Source organism: Nymphaea colorata, chromosome 3, assembly GCF_008831285.2.
Source record: "Nymphaea colorata isolate Beijing-Zhang1983 chromosome 3, ASM883128v2, whole genome shotgun sequence".
Lineage (NCBI taxonomy): Eukaryota > Viridiplantae > Streptophyta > Magnoliopsida > Nymphaeales > Nymphaeaceae > Nymphaea > Nymphaea colorata.
Window position 1 is genome coordinate 14,094,602 of NC_045140.1, and position 20,625 is coordinate 14,115,226.

Below are 20,625 nucleotides of genomic sequence, written 5' to 3' on the forward strand. Positions count from 1 at the left end.
GTCAAAGATAAGGCTTAGTACCATGTGGCAATATGGTCTGCCAGTGTAGTCGAGCTTCATATCAGTTCATCAGAATCAACTGAGAATACCCATAACAAAATGTAGAAGCACCAAAACATATGCCCCACAAGGCAAGAGGTTATATTGCAGACATGAAATGGTTATTGAGGCAAACAAAATTCAACATGAACACATGGGCCCGATCCGCATCTCACCCCAAAGTCAAGCTTAGTACATGTGGCAGTCCATGGCTTGCAAGTGTCATGAAGTTTCATATCAATTGAACAGAATCACCTTAGAGTGACTAACTATATCTGTGATTAACATGCTTTGGATTGTACATGTACAGCATCAAAAGCAAAATCCTCCACTGCTACATGCACGGTAACAGACCTCCAGTTCACAAACAAAATATAGTAAGAGCCACACTAAGGAGGTCAACCTCAATTTTTACCATCAACATTCATAATTATATATATACACACACACACAACAAAAATCCTGAAAGAGAAATGTGTGGATGGATTATTGCTGATTCACTATATTTGTGAATCAGATAAAGGAAACTTTCCTTCACAAGGACTCCACAAACTACTTCAAAATACATTTTGCTAGAAAGCACACTTAAACCAAATTAACACTGAGATGCATTTTTTCGAATCATGAAGAAAAAGTAGAGATGCAAAAAAGTAAACAAACTGGGAAAAAAAAAATTAACACATGCAGGACCAGGAGTCTTGGCTTTATACTATAATCTTACCCACAACTGATGCCTCTTCTACCAAGCTAAGTACCTTAGTCGGTCTCACGTCAGCCTCCAACTAAACGTCAGATTGCCACTAACAGAGTGACTAGTTACATCACCTCAAAAGGAGTCCTTCCTATATCAGACACTCTAGATTGGTAGATCACAGAGATGGAACTGGTAAGTGGTAACAGTTGTCCAATTTCAATCACGTCTGAAGAAGGCAAAAGTTTCCTAAGCCCTTGTTCAAGCAGAAACAAGAATTAGGGAAACAACAACGGTATCAAGGTTGAGAAGACGGCTCCATTTTCTGAAGGCTTCAAAAAAACCGGTAGCATGGAGCATTTTTAGCTAATGATATATGACATTGCAAACTTACGGTTCTCAAAAGCTGAAGTTGCCAAGACAATCAGATCTTCTGTACTTCTCATGATTACATTTCACAAAATTGGGATTCACATGACTTGAAATTAAATTTCAGTATCCTAAGAATAAGGATTTCCTACTGTGATCACCTCGATGAATGTCATGATTCCTAGCTGATTCCACTTGCCATCCTCATTCCATGCAATATTAAAGATCTTACTAGTTACTACTATGACCAACTCCTAACCTATGGAAAATGGGTTTGTCTTGATGAATTGGCTAATTTACTAGAGAAGATATCTCAGCTAGTTGCTCTTAATAGCTAAGATAACCATAATTGGAGTGCTATGGTCAACTCTAATTTATGTCGGAGAACAGCACTTAGGGAAAACAATACTGTACTTCCTCTACGACAAATATATGACTTGCTAGCGGAATCCAACCTCATGATCCTTCCAAGCCTCCACACAAACCATATTTGTGTATGTTCTTTCTCAACCTGTTTTCCTAAAAGACTAGCATATAAGACCTGTATTGTCTGGCAGAAAGAAACTTGGCATTGTTTTTGTGTTGGGTCACCTATGCAGTTAAATGCCTGCACCTAGGCTATATAGCTTCCATAGATAAATAATACTCATTTTGGCTGCTTAGTAGATCTCATGTCTCCAAATCAAGCAGCCATCATCTTGTTCATACAGTCAATAGAGATAATACGTTTGGTGCATTTTAGGTCATCACAATGTAGAGATAAGCTCACCAACACTCATTGAACAACGCAAACTTGTGGAAAAAATGACAGTCATAGAACAACAGGAAACGCTGAAGGTTGCAGCCATCAATTCTCTGGGCGACCAGCAAGAGGCACTTGGTGGTTATGGCTGGTCAAATTTGCATAAAATCTCTCCAATTCATCGTGGACCAAACAAGGAAAGCCAGTCTGACTCATTCATACAACACGGAGGAAAAGAGTGACAAAAGAAGAATTTCCCTAAAGAAAATACCTTCATATGTTACAAAAAGTCATGGCTTTCAGACCTTTGATAATAATAGAAAAATTGAGAACTCAGAGATTCAAATTAAAAGTGGACAGATGCAACAGTGAAATAAACATGGTCTAATGTCCCAATACCAGAAAAAAATAGCATCGTAAGATGCAAATGAGTCTATAAAGTTAACAATGGCAAAAAATAAGAGCAAGATCATCACAGCAGATGTGATGGGCTACCAACCATATAATGGAAAAGTTGCACTGTTTAATAAAGGAAAATTAATCTTGCTTTAATTCTAACACATTTTGTTAACCTCACATTGGTAGAGAGAGGCAAAGAGCTGAAACAGTTGCATGGCATGAGAGAAAAAGCAACAGCTAAACTTAAGTGCACATCCTTTTCTTTCACCTCTTTTGCAAATTTGCAATAAGTTTAACTCAAGTCAGCTCACAATGTTTCCAAGTTTACACACTAATTCAAAAATACATGCAAGCAAACGTGGCTCGTTCACATGTATAAGCTTCTCTTTACAGATAACCACCAGCAAACCAACTTTCACTAGAAGGGTTCATTAGCCACAAGTACCAGTCAGTACCCCAAAAAAAAATGATGCACCCCCGTGGGTGGGAGGGTCTCCTTCCCAAGTACCGGCCACATGAAACTGCACCACTTTAAGATGAAGAAAAACATCTCGTGTAGCCAACAAAAGTATTAAGCTCGTCTCAAAATCAACGATGCAATCCAAGAAATAAGACAAAGAAATTATTCTTGAAAATAAATGGAGAACCATTAACATAATATAGAGATATCTAAAGTAGTTTGTTTTTGTCAAGAGCAGGACAATAAACCACACACCGTGACAATTCATCTCATCTTTGTGGCCCCAAAACTTCCCAAAACATTTCAACAAAAAAAGGATCCCAAAAAAAAAAGCATCACCTCCTCCTCGTGGAATGTAACAGGAACAAGATTACCTGCAGAGAAAATTATTTAGCCAATCTCTTGGCTCTTATCTAGGAGGTGGCGGTGGTGGAGCAGGGGGCATATGTGATTTTGCCATACCAACCCATGCAACAATACCAACTGCAAGGATGATCCACCCAAATATATCATATTTGAGGTCACTGCTTTTATTTTTCTTCTTCATTTTCTGTAATAGAAAATCAAATCAATATTAGAGAGAGGGAAGGGGGCACAGGTTTGCCTACAAAAGACACCTAATTTGAGCAAGAACAAATTGTATATTTCTCCACACTGGAACCTGATCCACACATGCACATATACATTTATACATGTGCACATATGCATATGCATGAGTGTACACTACACAACAGGACAAGATAAAAGGTAGTCACAACAGTAATGGTCCTGATCACACACTACCATAGAACTGAAAGAACCAATGAACAAAGTACAAAAGTAACAAACACACCAAATAACTGAACGTAGGAAGTTCAGCACTACTGCAGTCATGTATGCTGAACCATTTTATAGACTTATAATGTTATCTAGGAAATCTGATATGAAGCTTCAAACTAGGCATACACAATATTTTAGGCTTCTAGCATTTTTTAAGTTTTTAAGCTTTTAACAGGACAGATTAAAGAAATAAAGTTAACAAACAGATTAAAGAAAATACAAGCAAAACAAAGCACTGGTAGAAAATGCAGACTACAAAGCTGCAGAAAACAAACTGTTCTACATAAAAAGAAAAAAAATCGAGCCAGCAGGAATAGTGAACAGCAGTACAGGACTGATAATTTCATATGAAAAAAGTTACATGTATCAACAAGGAAAACGCGTTGAAGCAGGGTTCATAGATCATACAAAGCAAAAAAATATGCATCAACACTAAAAAGTGAAAAAGTTGAAGCAAGGCACAAGACACTGCTTCACTAGAGAAATTGGTGGTTGCCAAAAATGTCACCGGAAACTCTTGTTGGGGATATAGAGAACTGGAACAGCCCTTCGGTTTCTATGAAGGGCTCTTCTTTTTCATCATATATACATGATGGTCTTTAAAAAAAAAACTAATTAACAGACAAAAACGAACTCGATCAACTTTGACCAAGTTGAAAAATGTAAAATGTGGCCACAGGTGCACTCACTGCATCCTACACGGTCTCACCTACGTCCAGAGGCATACCCGTACCCATGTCGCACTATGTTAACATGGGCAACTAGCCCAATTTAAGGTATCCGTCTGTTAGACACTGACCCCTTATCAGGTCCACTTGTTTTCTTTTTATGTGGTCATCTTATTTCCTTTGTTTTCTCGTTTTCCATAGTTGCATATTTACAGTCTAAATGAGATCGGTATAGTCGGATAAGGTAATTACTTAGATCTTGTAATAAAGCCCACCCACACCCATTGCAAATGAGATATATAAGCATACATGAGGGAGCAAACCCTAATGCTGAATGAAATCCCATTTGAGAAGTTAGGCTTCTTAGTTTGAGGAGTGGGAATGAGAATGATATGGCAGTAGCTAATAGGATACCAGATCCCACGGGAAGAATCATGGCTCACTAGGCCTTGGCAGCAGTGTAGCATCATCAAGCATAGGTAGACACCACACTGGAAGGCCTCGATGGTAGGATGTAGGTGATGGAGCAGCACTTTGATGGAGTCAACACTCAGATCCATGCGATGTTTACAAAGCAATAGGCATTGGTGAACCTGCCACATGAAGTCCTCCATCAAGGTAATCACCACTCCCCAATTCTAAACATACTGAAATCGAAGCGAAGAAACCATAGGGGAGCATCGAATGAAGTAGGAGGAGCTCGATGGAAGCCGACAAAAATGGAGTTCTCAAAGTTCACCCAGGGAAAAGAAATTAAACACCCTAACTAGAGAGAGAACGTCTATTAGGGTTAGGGTTGTACCCCTTGGGGCTTTTGATTCACCTTTCCGCAGCCATGGCCGCCAGACCTCCAGCAGCCAAGGGTGCTCCGCCGGAGAGCCATTGTTCTCTCATGGATACGTTGTCTGCGATGAGGTCTGCTGAGTGGCCATTACAGCCCCAAGCAGGAAGAGATCAATCGGGCACATCTATTCTAGGCACGGGCCAAACGAAAGAGGAAGACCGGCGTAGACCTTCACTGAAAACCTGGGCGGAGCGCCTTGTGAGAGTATCCATGGAAGAGGACGAGCATGGAGAGCCACTCGAAGTGGAGACATATGATACCTGCTCGAAAGTGTATATCACATGGGAAGATTTGGAATGAATGAAATGCCTTTTTCGCTGGTCTGCTGCTTCATAGGAGGCAACTCGAAACGTGGAATGGAATACTCTTTCATTATCGCTGGACTTCATTGTCTCTGGTCTGAGGTCAGTAACCCTCGCTTCTTATTCCTAAGCAAAGGTGCTTTCCTTGTTAGAGTTGATAGTCAGCATGAATTTGCAATGATTCTTCGCACGGGAGCCTAAAGATTGGGTAGGAAAACCCTAGTTCCTAGCCGCTGGACACCAGGCATGTCTCGTAATGTTCAAGACCCGGTTATAATTCCTATTTGGTTTCGATTACCTTATCTTAAAACCTACTTGTGGAATCCTAGGGTGTTTCAGGGTATCGCCGCATCCCTCAGGTGAGTTCTTATGGAAGTCGACCCTTTCTCCCGTACTCTGGTGAGAGAAGATTTCGCATGTCTAAGGATCTCTATTCCCTTAAACTTCATCCCTAAGACTGCCATCGAGCTCTACATGGCAGGAGAAAAGCCGTTGTGCAAGAAATCGTCTATGAAGAATGTTTTAAAATCTATATGCCTTGCAAAACGAATTATCACTTCACTGACAACTGCACAATCCTAGATGCCAAATCTTGTGAAATCAGTTCTCCTCCCCCCATCTCCTCTAGTTGGACTGAGGTAAAGATCCTCAGGCAATCTCTTCCCAAAAAGTCCTCAAAGACAAACAGGACCTCTGATCCGAAAACCCAAATGGATTCCTCCAACCACTTTGAAGTGTTGGATAAGCTCCAGCAAGGAGGTCGGTCAATCAACTGAACAAATCGCAGGCCAGGGCCAGCCATTGGGCACTTGGGCGGATGACAAGGGGAACACATCCTCTCTTCAAGGGCTGATTATTCCCCCACCTAAGGAGATAGATTCCTAGAGACCTACACAAGCGACATCACCCAAGGCGATTAGTGAGGCTGCTTCGCCAAATTCCTCCACTAGCAACCTGCTCAGGCCCCTACAGCACAGCTTTAATGCAGGGTCTGTAGCTGTGAGCACCCCGCCCTCTTCAAATCACTCCAGATGGAACGGAACCCACACACTAACAAATGGAGTCAAATTTCGGTGGACTTGCAAGGCTGAGGGACAGAGGACCCAAAACATCCCAGAACAGCGAAAGTGATCAAATGGACCAAGGGAAGCACAAGCGTGCAAGAAAACCCTTGGAGGAGCTGAGTAACTTTCTCCTTGTGCAGCGGACCGATCAGCATGAGGGGATGCAACAAAAACAAAGCATCGACTTAAATCTGTTAGCCAACGCAGGCACCACGGGAGTGGAGATTGAGGACCAAGATCGGTGCATGAATCGTCTGCCAGATCAAACCTTCAATGCCTTGAAGTCTTATGAAATACCCAAAACTCCATAGCATATGCTCTTGGATCAGGCAAACGCCTCGACGAAGGGTGCAGAACGTGGGCAACAGTACTCAGGTCAGTTACTGGGAGACCCGACCATTGAACTGATTTTGAAATCGCCATCCCCAGAAGAGGAGTTGGTGCTAGATAAGCACTGCTAGTTGCTAGGGTGTCCCTGTTCTTTTCACCTTCCCCCACTCTTATCTCGTGCGTATCTTATTTTGGAATGTACGTGGGTTGGGCCGAGCAGCGGCTAGAAGAGATCTTAACTCAATTATACATGATTTCTCTCCGGATATATGCGTTTTTGTTGAGTCGTTGTTATCTTCTTATAAATTCGAGGTTGGAAAAGAGTTTTCCCACACCACGCTTTTATATCTAATTCAGACTTGTGTAATAATGTGGCTAGGATTATTCTCTGTTGGAACCTTGCCACCATCTGTGTTCGCCTCCTTCATGTGGATCAGCCTTGGATTGCTGTTGAATGCTGATGCCATAGCACAGGGCACTCATTCTTATCTGAGTATACCTTCACCCCAACCAGCTGCTCCACAGCCTGGATTTTGACCATCTCAGTGCTTTTCTTTCCATTTTGCAAGGCCCTATTGGTATCATAGGAGATTTCAACGCAATGAGAAATGAAAAGGACAAGACAGGTCAGCCCCCAAATCGTCAAAGCTACGATTATTTTCATTCTTTTATGTGTAGGTTTGGTCTGGGTGTTGGAGTAATAACCGCCTTGGTAACCGTCACATTCATTGTCGCCCGGACTGGGCATCGGTGAACCAGGATTGGGACAATGTACCATGCCGACCAGCTAGGCTCAAGATGCTCCCACGTACCACATCCGATCACAACCCATTACAGCTCACTATCCTTAAGCCTCACAAAAGATTGAGTGGTAAGGGTTTATTTAAGTTTTTCAATAGCTGGACTTTACAAGTTGGCTGTGAGTAGGTGATCGCAGAGGCTTGTGCTATTGAAACCCGGGATTGCAGAATGATCTGTCTTATCCATAAGTCCATAGAGCTCTTTCTCAATGGAATGCTGCTTCCTGCGGTCGCGTGGGGTACCGTACTGCCATCCTAAGAAAAGATCTAGATCTCATTGAGGCCCATCCTGAAAGTGCTGGAGATATTGATGGGCAGCGGGAATGCCTTCTTAGGAAAGAATTGCATTAGTCCCTAGATGAAGAATATTTTTTCTAGAAGCAAAAGCAAGGATCATGGGGCTATCTGATGGGGACAAAAATACAATATTTTTCCAAGCTCAGGCTAAGTTCAGATTCAAAAGGAATCCAATATCCACTATCACGGGCAGATCGGCTATAGCCACAAACCCCGATCACATTCATAATCTTCGCACTGACTACTTTGCGGACTGTTATAACAGGGATTCCTCGAATGCTCAGATGATGGATGGCTGTGAAAGAGGTTCTTGTGTCTCTGCTAGGGAAGCCGAGATGTTGGCAAAAGCCCATTGAGGATTGGGAATAAAGAAGGCTGTTTTCGATTCAAACAGCGACAAGGCCTCAGGGCTTGATGGGTTCACAGCAGGGTTTTTCAAAACTTATTGGGAGATTGTGGGTTCAAATGTCAGAGTTGCTATTAAGCATTTTTTTTAGCACTGGTCAGCTAGTCAGAAAGGTTAACATATCTAATTTTGTCCTTATCCCTAAATTCCAAGGTGCACTGAACACCAAGGGTTTCTGCCCGACAGCTCTATGCAATTCTACCTACAAGTTTATTACCAAGATAATGGTAAACCGGATGAGAGGGATTTTGGGCAGAATTTTGGGCAAGGAGCATTTTCTTCCAAATAGACAAATCCACGAGCATATTCCCATGGCGCATGAGCTGGTAAACAGCCTTGACCAGCACAATGGTGCGCCTCTCCTCCTCAAGCTTGATTTATCTACAGCTTATGACTGGGTTAACTATGAATTCCTTGAACGTGTTTTGCATAGTCTTCGTTTCCCTTCAAACTGGATTCACAAAATCATTGCATATATTGATAGTGTAGCCTATGCAATAATTCTAAATGGAAGGGAAGGACCCTTTTTTGACGGAAAGAGAGGTTTGAGGCAGGGAGATCCCCTCTCTCCCTACCTCTTTTTGATAGTTATGAAGATGTCCATCTGTAAGCTTAAATTCAAACAAGGTAATGGCCAGCTTGAGATTCCCTAGCCGAAGGGGCTCTATCTATTCCTACAGCGTTAGCTTTGGCAGATGATCTACTCTTGTTCTGTAGAGACAAATCCTGTTAAAATATAAATCCTTCACCAGCACGTTGAAGAGGAGTCTCTTAGGATTCCACCTCCTTGTAGAATGTGTTAAAATATTTAATGTCCTTGTAACATGTGAAGAGTCTCCTAGGATTCTATGTTATAGTTAATATCCTTGTTATATGGGAAGTCTCCTAGGATTCTATGTTGTAGTTAATATCCTTGTAATATGTGAAGTCTCTTAGGTTTCTATGATGTAATTAATGTCCTTGGAGCTTGTGAAATCTCCTAGGATTCTACGATTGGAGACTCTTAGAATTCTGAAAATGAGATTATAAATAGAGGCCGTGCAAACCATTTTGGCTACGGCTTCTTCTCCTCAGTTTCTTCTTGTTTTCATTCTCTCTCTCTCTCTCTCTCTCTCTCTCTCTCTCTATCTTCCTGCATGAGTGCTGTTTTCGGGTTACAGATATTGGTGCTACATTTTTATCATGGTATCAAAGCGCCAGGTTACGTTATCTCTACCAAACGAAATGCCCAAACAGGTCTGATCTGGTTAGAACTCTTTTCTCATCTTGTCTCTATCCTGAATTTACTTTTCTCTTGCGCAATTCTTGTTCCTTTTTCTTCTTGCTTACCAAGGACACATCTTGTTATATCGTGTCTTCTTTCCCTCTCATCTTCTACCTATATACCATTCCTTTCTGCTGTCATGGAAAACCTTTCACATTCTGGCATGTCCTCAAGTTTTCTTCCTCACCTTATTACCGAAAAACTCAACCATGAGAATTATCTGATCTGGAAAAGGCAAATTATGCCTTTCATAAGAAGTCAAGGCCTCTTTGGACATCTCGATGGTTCAACAAAGGCTCCACCAATATCCGTCTTACAGGAAATAAAAAATGAGGCAAGAGAAGTTATTGTTGTTCATGAAGACAACAATCCTGAACATGCTATGTGGATGAGACGTGATCAAAGTCTGGTTGCGTATATTTTGTCCACTTTATCTCAACAAGTGTTACTTTCAGTTTCTGATGATTGTACTGCAGAAGAATTATGGGAAACCCTTGTTGATACCTTTTCCCAAATATCAGAAGCTCGAATTATGTACTTAAAGAAAGAATTTCAGAATTTGAGCAAAGGTTCAACGTCTATCATGGATTATTTGGGGCGTATTAAGGCCGTCGCAGACCAACTTGCTGCCTCAGGGAATAACATTTCTGATAAGGAAAAGGTGCAGCAAACCTTGAATGGACTTGGGCATGATTATCATGCTTTTATTACAGCTCTTGAGGTCCTTCCTGTTCTACCTTCCTTCAACGAACTACAAGGTAAACTTCTCCAACATGAAATGAATATGAAAAGAGTCATTGAAAGGACTAATCAAGGGAACTCCCAAAATGTGTTGGCTATGAATGTAAAGTTTGGTAAGAGCCATGGGAACTCCAACCATGGTGGTCGTGGCATTCTACCAACACCACATAACCAAGGTATGTCTCCTTTGGATACTTCAAGAAAAATACCAATTTGTTTTCAGTGTAACAAGAAAGGACACATGAAGGCACAATGTTGGTTTAATCCTCAAAATAAAAACAAAGGGGTAAGACATGATTATAAACAAGGAGGACAAAGTTCTAAATCCACCGCTGAAGATATGCAACAGCTATTGATGGCCGCATTCTCAAAGATGACTATAAAGCAAAATGAGCAGGGAGAATGGTTCTTGGATTCAGGTGCAGCTACCCATGTGACAGGAAATGCAGGTAAATTGACTAACTTATCCCCTCATTACGGTAGAAGTTGCATTATAACAGGTGATGGAAAATCTCATCCTATTACACATATTGGAAATGCACATATTCCATTGTCATCCTCGTCTCTATCATTGTCTAATGTTGTTCTTGCTCCCAATATCAAAAAGAACATCATATCCATTTCTAAACTCATTGATGATACAAGCTCTTCTGTTGAATTCACACCTTCTTCTGTCTATGTCAAGAACCTCCAAACGAAGAAAATGTTCGCTAGAGGGGAGCGTCAAGGGAATATGTACGTCCTCAAGGAATGTCTACCCAAGGATTCATCCACTTTTGATATAGGATTGAAGACATTTTCTCTTTCTCATAATGCGTCATCAGTGCCAAGTTCTTGCCATTTTCAATCAAAAGTAAGGGGCCCTAACCAATTTTTGGAGTCTGATTTGTGGCATAGTCGGCTAGGACACTGTGGTCGACATTTCATTGAAAAACTTGTCACAGATAGTCTCATTCCAAGATCAAGTTTACCTCTTACTTCAAGTGTCAAAAAATGTTCAAGTTGTGGACTTTGTAAGAGTCATGTTTTACCTTTCCATAATATAAATCAAAGGGCTTCCAAACCTTTTGAAACTATTTTTTCTGATGTATGGGGGCCAGCCCCTATTGATTCCATGTCTGGGTCAAGATATTATGTCTTATTCATTGACTCTTACTCACGTTTCACCTGGATTTACTTCATGAAACACAAATCAGAAGTACCTCACATATTTCGAAACTTCTATGCCATGATTCAAACTAAATTTTCATCCAATGTGGTGCATTTTCAATGTGATGGAGGGGGAGAATATTCATCGCTTGATTTTATTGAATTTCTACGTGAAAAAGGGATAACTAGACAAATTTCCTGCCCTTACACACCACAACAAAATGGTGTAGTTGAGCGGAAACATCGACATATAGTTGAAAGCGCCATGAGCATGATGCATGATACTAATGTGCCCATTTCCTTGTGGACTGAAGCCTTCCATACTGCTGTATACATAATAAATTGTTTGCCTATGACACTCTTGATGTCTAAATCGCCATATTTTACACTCTTAGGCAAACAACCTGATTACAAGAACTTGAAGGTTTTTGGTTGTGTATGCTATGTTCACGTTGATGCTGCCTTGAGGAACAAGTTTCAAGACAAAGCTATTCAATGTCGATTCGTTGGATATGCTGATGAATATAAAGGTTTTCGATGCTATGATCCAACAACTAAACGTATCAAAACTTCAAGAAATGTCATTTTTGATGAACATAGTTTTGATAATACAAATGAAATGCCTATGACCATTGAATCTTATGATCCCTGGACCAGTACACAGTTATTCAATGCAGATCCTGTTATAGAAAATGATGTGCCTCAAAGTGAAGATTCAGAGAGAGCAATACAACCGTCGGATATGGCTCAAAGTGAAAATCAAGAAGATCCAACACAGTCATCAAGTCATCACGAAAACAATAATGAACAGAGCAACGATGCACATCGGTATTCGGGTCTTATCTACAGTCGACGACTAAGGGACAGAGATGCTCACAGTGAAGAAGACGACATGCCCCACCTTAGAAGATCCCAACGCATTCGTCATCCCATTCACAGGTGGGTTAGCTATGATTCTTTATCACTTGATTTTCAGTTATTCATGGCAAAAGTTGGCAAGGAGGAAGAACCTACTTCATTTGATCAAGCATCAAAATCACATCATTGGAGAAAAGCTATGAAAGAAGAAATGGATGCCTTGCATGAATGTGGAACATGGGAGATCGTTCCGAGGCCACACGAAAAGAACGTAGTGGGCTCCAAATGGGTATACAAAATTAAATACAAACCTGACGGCAGCATAGAAAGACACAAAGCAAGGTTAGTAGCAAAAGGGTTTACACAACAATATGGAGAAGATTATGATGAGACATTCAGCCCTGTGATCAAAATGGGAACAATTCGCGTGATTATATCATTGGCAGTTGAATATGGATGGAGACTACATCAAATGGACGTGAAGAATGCTTTTCTTCATGGTGATTTAAGGGAGGAAGTATATATGGAACAACCTCCAGGATACACGAAAGGAGACTCTCATGCATGGGTTTGCAAACTAAGAAAATCTATTTATGGACTTAAACAGGCCTCACGTTCGTGGTTTGACAGTTTCTCTTGCAAGATTCAAGAATGTGGTTTTCAGAGATGTCCTCTAGATCACTCTCTTTTCATTTATCGAAAGGAAAACATATTTACTTTACTTCTTATATATGTTGATGATATTGTTATCACAGGCAATTCAGAAAAACACATAGAAGAAGCTAAAGTTTTGATGATGCAAAACTTCAAAATGAAAGAGCTTGGTGATTTACGATTCTTTCTTGGAGTGGAGATTGATAGGCACAATAATCGCCTCACATTGACACAACAGAAATACACGTTGGATTTGTTGAAAAAGTCAGGTATGTCTGATTGTAAGCCTGTTGGAACTCCTAGTGTTCTAAATCAAAGACTAAGTGCTCAAGATGGGGAGTTATATGAAGATCCTACGCAATATCGAAGTATTGTTGGGGCACTTCAATATCTTACATTTACTAGACCAGATATTATATATGCTGTGAATCAAGTATCCCAATTTATGCATGCACCTAGAGATACTCACATGGATGCTGTCAAAAGAATATTAAGATATCTTAAAGGGACAGCAGGAGATGGCTTAGTTTATGGTAAGAGTGAAAATAAAACTACTGGACATCAACTTATGACATTCACAGATGCAGATTGGGCTGGAGATCCCGATCAAAGAAAGTCCATTTCTGGTTTTTGTATTTTCATTGGACGTAATCTTGTGTCTTGGAGTTGTCGAAAGCAAAAGGCAGTAGCAAGATCCAGCACTGAAGCTGAATACAGATGCATGGCTGCAGGTACTGCTGAAGTTACATGGGTTAGACATTTGCTAGAAGACATTGGAGAAAAGATTAAAACATCAATGTTAATGTGCGATAATCAAAACGCTATTAACATTGCCTTTAATCCCGTACAACATGGTCGAACAAAGCACATTGAGATTGATCAACACTTTGTTAGACAAAAGGTGGAAGACAAGGAAATTCAGCCTATTTATGTTCGTACAGATGAACAAGTTGCAGACTTATTTACAAAAGGATTAACAAAGGAACGATTCTGGTTTCTAAAAGGCAAGTTGTACATGGTGCAAAACCATGCACAACTTGAGGGAGGGTGTTAAAATATAAATCCTTCACCAGCACGTTGAAGAGGAGTCTCTTAGGATTCCACCTCCTTGTAGAATGTGTTAAAATATTTAATGTCCTTGTAACATGTGAAGAGTCTCCTAGGATTCTATGTTATAGTTAATATCCTTGTTATATGGGAAGTCTCCTAGGATTCTATGTTGTAGTTAATATCCTTGTAATATGTGAAGTCTCTTAGGTTTCTATGATGTAATTAGTGTCCTTGGAGCTTGTGAAATCTCCTAGGATTCTACGATTGGAGACTCTTAGAATTCTGAAAATGAGATTATAAATAGAGGCCGTGCAAACCATTTTGGCTACGGCTTCTTCTCCTCAGTTTCTTCTTGTTTTCATTCTCTCTCTCTCTCTCTCTCTCTATCTTCCTGCGTGAGTGCTGTTTTCGGGTTACAGATATTGGTGCTACATTTCTATCAAATCCTAAGTCACCAACTGTCTTAAACAAGTTTTTTGGAATTTTGAATGCACAGTGGGGTTGATGTGCAACCCAAATAAACCCACCGTTAGTCCCTTCAATGTCAACCCCCGAACAACTACAGCTTGCACGGCTAATCTAGGATGGGCCATTATAGAACTCCCTAGCACGTACCTGGGCCTCTCCCTCTTCTATGGTAAGCTCACAGTTTCTATGTGTACACCGCTCATTGAATGAATGGTGTTGAAGTATGTTAGATGGGTCTCGGGACCGGGTCCGGATCCGTATCCGATCCAACTTGTAGCCCTTGTTGGGCATTATTTAAGTTGTGTAACCCTAATCCTTATGGTGTGAATGAAAGACAAAGGAGAGAGAGAGTCTGGCGGCTAGTGGGCACCGGCTCCTCCTCATTCGTGGTTTTTTTCCTCTTGTTGAGGGTTTTTCCACGTTACATCGTGATCGTTGTTTCTCTTCCTCTTCTTGTTCGTGTTTCTACATGGTATCAGAGCCGACGAGTTTGGGAAATTTTTAGGGTTTGTGAAGTTCCAACCCTAATATCTCTCACCGCTACCATCGCCACCACTGCAGTCACCGCCGCCGCTGCCGCTGCCACTACCGCCGCTGCCGCCGCCGTTGCTGCAGCAGCCACCGCCGCCGGTGTACCCAATACCACTGTCGCTGTTTCCGCCGCCGCCGGTGTCACTCTTTGCGCCATCGCAGCCACTCTTGCGGCGTCGCTCTTGCGCCGTCGCTCTTGTGTTGTTGACCGTCGCCGTCACCGTTGTCCCTTGCGCCACTGCCTTTTGCGCCGTAGTCTTGCTTCCCGAAGAAGAAAGAAGATATGCGTGCTTAGGCGCTTCCTAAGCTTGCCTCCCCCTATTCATGTCACTTCCTAGGGGTCTTTTGCAAATCCGGTGAAGTGCATCCGCCTCTTACCTGCAATATATTGCTTGGTTGATCTTTGATTCCATCTTCTTGTTTTTGTTTGGCGCCCACCGTGCAAGAAGAGGTGGCTGGTCCGTGACTTGGTAGAGGACGTAAAGGAGGAGAGGAGCGTAACTTGAGGATTGCCTCAACGTTTGCCAGCGCTCCGGCGATCGCATCCCCCTTTCCTTACAAAAGACCGGGGTTAAATTGGTCTTACGGGTGAAGGCTTTCCTCGTCTCGAAGTTGATTTCCTATTCACTTCTATACCTTGATACTTGTTGGGTTTTGCCTCTTGGATCTTGTTTCCAGCAAGGAGAACGTGTGGCGAAACCTCTACCCGTGGGAGATTGCAGCCCGAGAGAGAGAAGGCACCGCTTCCGTCGAGCGACATCGACGATCGTTTCCCCCAATCGACATTCTGTTCACTCTTGGGGCTGATTGGGAATCCGGATATTACTGCCCGTTGGTGCTCTCTGTTGTCATCGGTGCATCTCTTGTTGCCTCCTGTTGGACTATCTGTGATTATGGCAGCTTCTTCATCTATAGACGTTATGGCGGATTGCCGTATGGGAGAGTGGATCATTGATAGTGGCGCTACTCACCACATGACCGGCGATCCTAAGGTCTTTCATGGGTATAAGCTTTCATCAGGAAAGGATCGTGTTTCCCTTGCCGATGGTTCATCTATCTCTGTGGCTGGAAAAGGGAGTCTCCCACTTTTGAACAAGTTCTTAGTCCACAATGCTCTACATGTTCCTCATATTCCCTTGAATCTCTTGTCGGTTAGCAAGATCACGAAGGAGTTAAATTGCGAACTTATATTTTCCGCTGATCGCTGTGTTATGCAGGACTTGGTGACAGGGAAGAGGATTGGGATTGGCCTAGCTTCTGACGGGCTCTATCGTTTACCTATGCGTGCTGCTCAGGCTCTCATGACGGCAGTCAGCCAAGCCACGAAGAATAGAGAGGACTCCCTTCAGTTGCTTCTACGGTGGCATGAGCGCCTTGGACACTTGCCTTTTGGCCTTCTTAGACAGTTGTTTCCTGATATATGTTCCAGGTTAGATATGACTATGGTGTCTTGTGATGTCTGTCACCTGGCCAAACATGTTAGGGCTTCGTACCCATTGTCTAGCCATCGGTCTAATGAGGTATTTGCCATGATTCATTCTGATGTGTGGGGGCCTGCAGGGATTCCTTCTTGTCATGGTTTTCAATATTTTATCACCTTTATAGATGATTATTCTCGTAACACTATTGTCTACTTGCTGAAAGACCGTAGTGAAGTTCCTACTGTCATAGAGACTTTCATTGCCTATGTGGAAACTCAATATGGAGCATCTGTTAAGACATTTCGATCTGACAATGCTCGAGAGTATATGTGCCAGTCTGTTGATAGCTTCTTTCGAAAAAAGGGAATTGTTCATGAGACTTCCTGTAGTTATACCCCTCCTCAAAATGGAGTTGCTGAACGAAAAAATCGTCAGTTATTGAATATGACTCGGGCTCTTCTTTTTCAACGTCATGTTCCAAAAAAGTATTGGGGGGATGCTGTGTTGACCAGTGCGTATCTTATAAACCGGTTGCCTAGTCACGTGTTGAATGGGAAGACGCCTCACTCTCTGTTACCGGGGACTCGTGAACCTTTCTCTCTTCCACTCAGAGTTTTTGGTTGTGTTTGTTTTATTCACAACCATAGTCCTCACATTAAAAAGCTTGATCCAAGATCTATTAAGGGCATTTTTTTAGGGTATTCTCCCACTCAAAAAGGGTACAAGTGTCGAGACCCTTCCACTGGTCGGGCCTATGTTACCAAAGATGTCACTTTCCTTGAACATGTTTCCTATTTTGGTGAGAATCCTCTTCAGGGGGAGTACTCTATGTCACGGGAAGAGTATTCTCCGAGTCAGGAAATTCAGTTTACAGATTTTTTGAACTACAGGCGTGACTCTGTTGGTCCATCTAGTGATGTGCATGAACAAGAGAAAAATGGTCCATCTAGTGAGGTGCATGAACAGGAGAAAAATGGAGAGTGTTCCACTGAGGCAGAAGAGAAGTGCAATCGTTTATTTGGGCAAGTTTACTCTAGGCGAAGAGTTTGTACAGATGAGATGACAGGTGGTGAGAATTCTACTCCCAATCCAATTAGTCCTTCCTTGGATGACCCAAGTCGTGCGCAGAAGCAACCTGTTGAAGAAGAGATTCAGACTGTTGCTGCTAGTGAAGAGCTTCCCATCGCCCTGCGAAAGGGTGTCAGGTCATGTACTCAACATCCTATTGGTAACTTTGTTTCATATTCTAGACTGAGCAAGGACTACAAATGCTTTGTATCTTCTCTTTCTTTGACTATGATTCCCAGGAATGTTGCTGAGGCTCAGAGTGATCCTAAGTGGACCTATGCTATGCAAGAAGAGATGGAAGCCTTGCGAAGAAACATGACATGGGAAGTTGTAAAGATTTCTGAGGCGGCTCACTTGGTTGGATCTAAGTGGGTCTACACCATCAAGTACAAACCAGATGGGAGTGTTGAAAGATACAAAGCTCGTCTTGTGGCCAAGGGGTTTAGTCAGAAATATGGGATTGATTATTTAGAGACCTTTGCTCCTGTTGCGAAGATGAAGACGGTCAGAGTCATTATCTCTTTAGCTGTGATGAAGGAGTGGAAGATGTACCAACTTGATGTCAAGAACGCATTTCTCAATGGAGACCTTGAAGAGGAAGTATATATGTGTATGCCTCCAGGATATGAGGAACCTGGAAAATGTTGCAAGCTAAGGAAAGCTTTATATGGGCTCAAGCAATCTCCTCGAGCATGGTTTGAACGACTCAGACTTGTCATGAGACAATGTGGATACCATCAAGGGAATGGAGATCATACACTTTTTGTAAAGAGAAATAAGCAAAAGGTTACTATTCTGTTGGTATATGTTGATGATATGATTGTCACAGGTGATGATGAAGATGAAATAATGAAGTTAAAGAAACTGTTGGCGATCGAGTTTGATCTTAAGGACCTTGGTAAGTTGAAATACTTCCTTGGCATAGAAATTGCTAGGTCTGGGACTAGCCTTGTGCTAAATCAACGGAAGTACACTCTAGATTTGTTAAAGGAGACTGGGAAACTAGGGTGTAGACCAGCTTCTACTCCTCTAGATGCTGGCCATAAGCTAAGTCTGAGAGACGGGGAGCCACTCTGTGAAGAGGCAAAAAGAAGATATCAATGTCTTGTAGGGAAGTTAATTTATCTTACTCTCACTAGACCTGATATTACCTTTGCTGTGAATGTGATGAGCCAGTTCATGCATGCTCCCACGGATGCCCACTTGAAGGCTGTTGACAGGATCTTGTGCTACTTGAAGAGGAATCCTGGCAAAGGTCTCTTATATGTCAAGCAAGACACTCTTGGGATTGAAGGTTATTCAGATGCAGACTGGGCAGGCTGTATTGACACTAGGAGGTCCACCTCTGGCTATTGTATTTATTTGGGAGGGAATCTCATAGTGTGGAGAAGTAAAAGGCAAGATGTTTGTTCGCGTTCCAGTGCTGAAGCAGAATACAGAGCTGTTGCTATGGGAGTTTCTGAGCTTTTGTGGCTGAAAGTATTGTTGACTGACATTGGTATAAAAGTTGAAGAACCAATGAAGATGTATTGCGATAACAAGTCTGCAATTAACTTGGCCAACAACCCTGTGCTTCATGACAGAACAAAGCATGTTGAGATTGACCGACATTTCATTCGAGAGAGAATTGATGCTAAAGAACTTATACTTCCTTACATGAGATCTGAAGACCAAACGGCTGATGTTCTGACGAAGGCTTTATCTTCAACCTCATTTGAGAGAAATGTATCCAAGTTGGGCATGTTTGATATGTATGCCCAACTTGAGGGGGAGTGTTGAAGTATGTTAGATGGGTCTCGGGACCGGGTCCGGATCCGTATCCGATCCAACTTGTAGCCCTTGTTGGGCATTATTTAAGTTGTGTAACCCTAATCCTTATGGTGTGAATGAAAGACAAAGGAGAGAGAGAGTCTGGCGGCTAGTGGGCACCGGCTCCTCCTCATTCGTGGTTTTTTTCCTCTTGTTGAGGGTTTTTCCACGTTACATCGTGATCGTTGTTTCTCTTCCTCTTCTTGTTCGTGTTTCTACAAATGGAAAGGAAGTTATATGGATGGAAAATGAACATGTTGTCTTATGTGGGTAGAATTTGTTTGGGTAAAAGTGTTCTCTCACATATTATTCTATATTGGGCTAGAGCGCTAAAGCTTCCTGCAAGTACCACTCAAAGATTGGATAAACTCTTGGCTAATTTCATCTTGGGCTGACTCGGTTGACCAACATCACCCACATAACATTAGTTGGAAGGCCCTTTGCAACCCTTGGGAGGAGGGTGGTATCAACATTGAAAACCTGCATTACCTGGACAAGCGATGTTGATTCAATGGGCTTTTAAAGCCTACTGTGGTGACTCTTTGTGGTGTGATTTGGTCAAGAAAAAGCACCTTACACGGAATAGTCTTTCGTTCCCCAAGAGGGCAGCCAATTTTTCGACTATGTGGAAATCCATCCTTTGGTCTTGGACTGATATTGGACATCTTATTCAATGGAAGCTTGGAGATGGGAAGAGTACCAACTTCTGGTTCGACTCATAGGGATGGGGTATCATTCACAGATGGCTTCTTGGATCTGATTTTGGGGCAGCTAAAAGGCATCTAGACAAATCAGTGGCCCAAATTAAGGTTGAAGAAGATCACTTCAAGGCTGATATGAATCTGCCATGGCTTGTTCATGTGATGGATGGATTCTGTCCAGCTAAACAATGGCCAGATACTCTTTGGTGGGGGGATTCAAATGCTTCTTCTCTTTCTTGTAAAGAATTTACTACCATATTAGGAAGTGAAGAGCCCAAACAGACTGGAAGTGATACCTCTGGTATTGTAAGGTCCTTCCAGTGTGATTTGGTTTAGAATATCTCGCAGCCCACAACAGGCTGACCACACTTGATAGATGCAAGAAACTTAAATTGGCTCTTGCGAACCAATGTGTGCTATGTCAGAAGGATGAAGAGTCTGCTCCTCATTTGTTCCTTTTTTTGAATATGAACCAAGATGATCTGGAAATGGGTTGGAACAAAATTTGGAAGAGGATTGCCGCTAGGGGACGATGTGATTGAAACTATTACTAAGTGGAAGGAAAGTAGCTACAAAATAGGATGCAAAACTGATGTGTGGAACGCTATTTTGCCAATGGTAATAGGAAACATCTCGAAAATCAGGAACCAGGTGAGTTATGGTGAGGCTATTCCCCTTCCA

The 20,625-nt window shown here is 42.0% G+C and overlaps 1 protein-coding gene across 1 annotated transcript in view; it reads right to left on the minus strand.

The window, feature by feature from the left end:
• Positions 1-2,849: 2,849 nt before the first annotated feature.
• The window catches only part of LOC116249702 (mitochondrial import receptor subunit TOM20-like), a 31,117-nt gene continuing 13,341 nt past the window's right edge, over positions 2,850-20,625 (minus strand). The window contains exon 6 of the mRNA XM_031622914.2: positions 2,850-3,250. Within this exon, the coding sequence (XP_031478774.1) occupies positions 3,110-3,250 (141 nt within the window). The 3' untranslated portion in view covers positions 2,850-3,109. The remainder of the gene's footprint in view (positions 3,251-20,625) is intronic.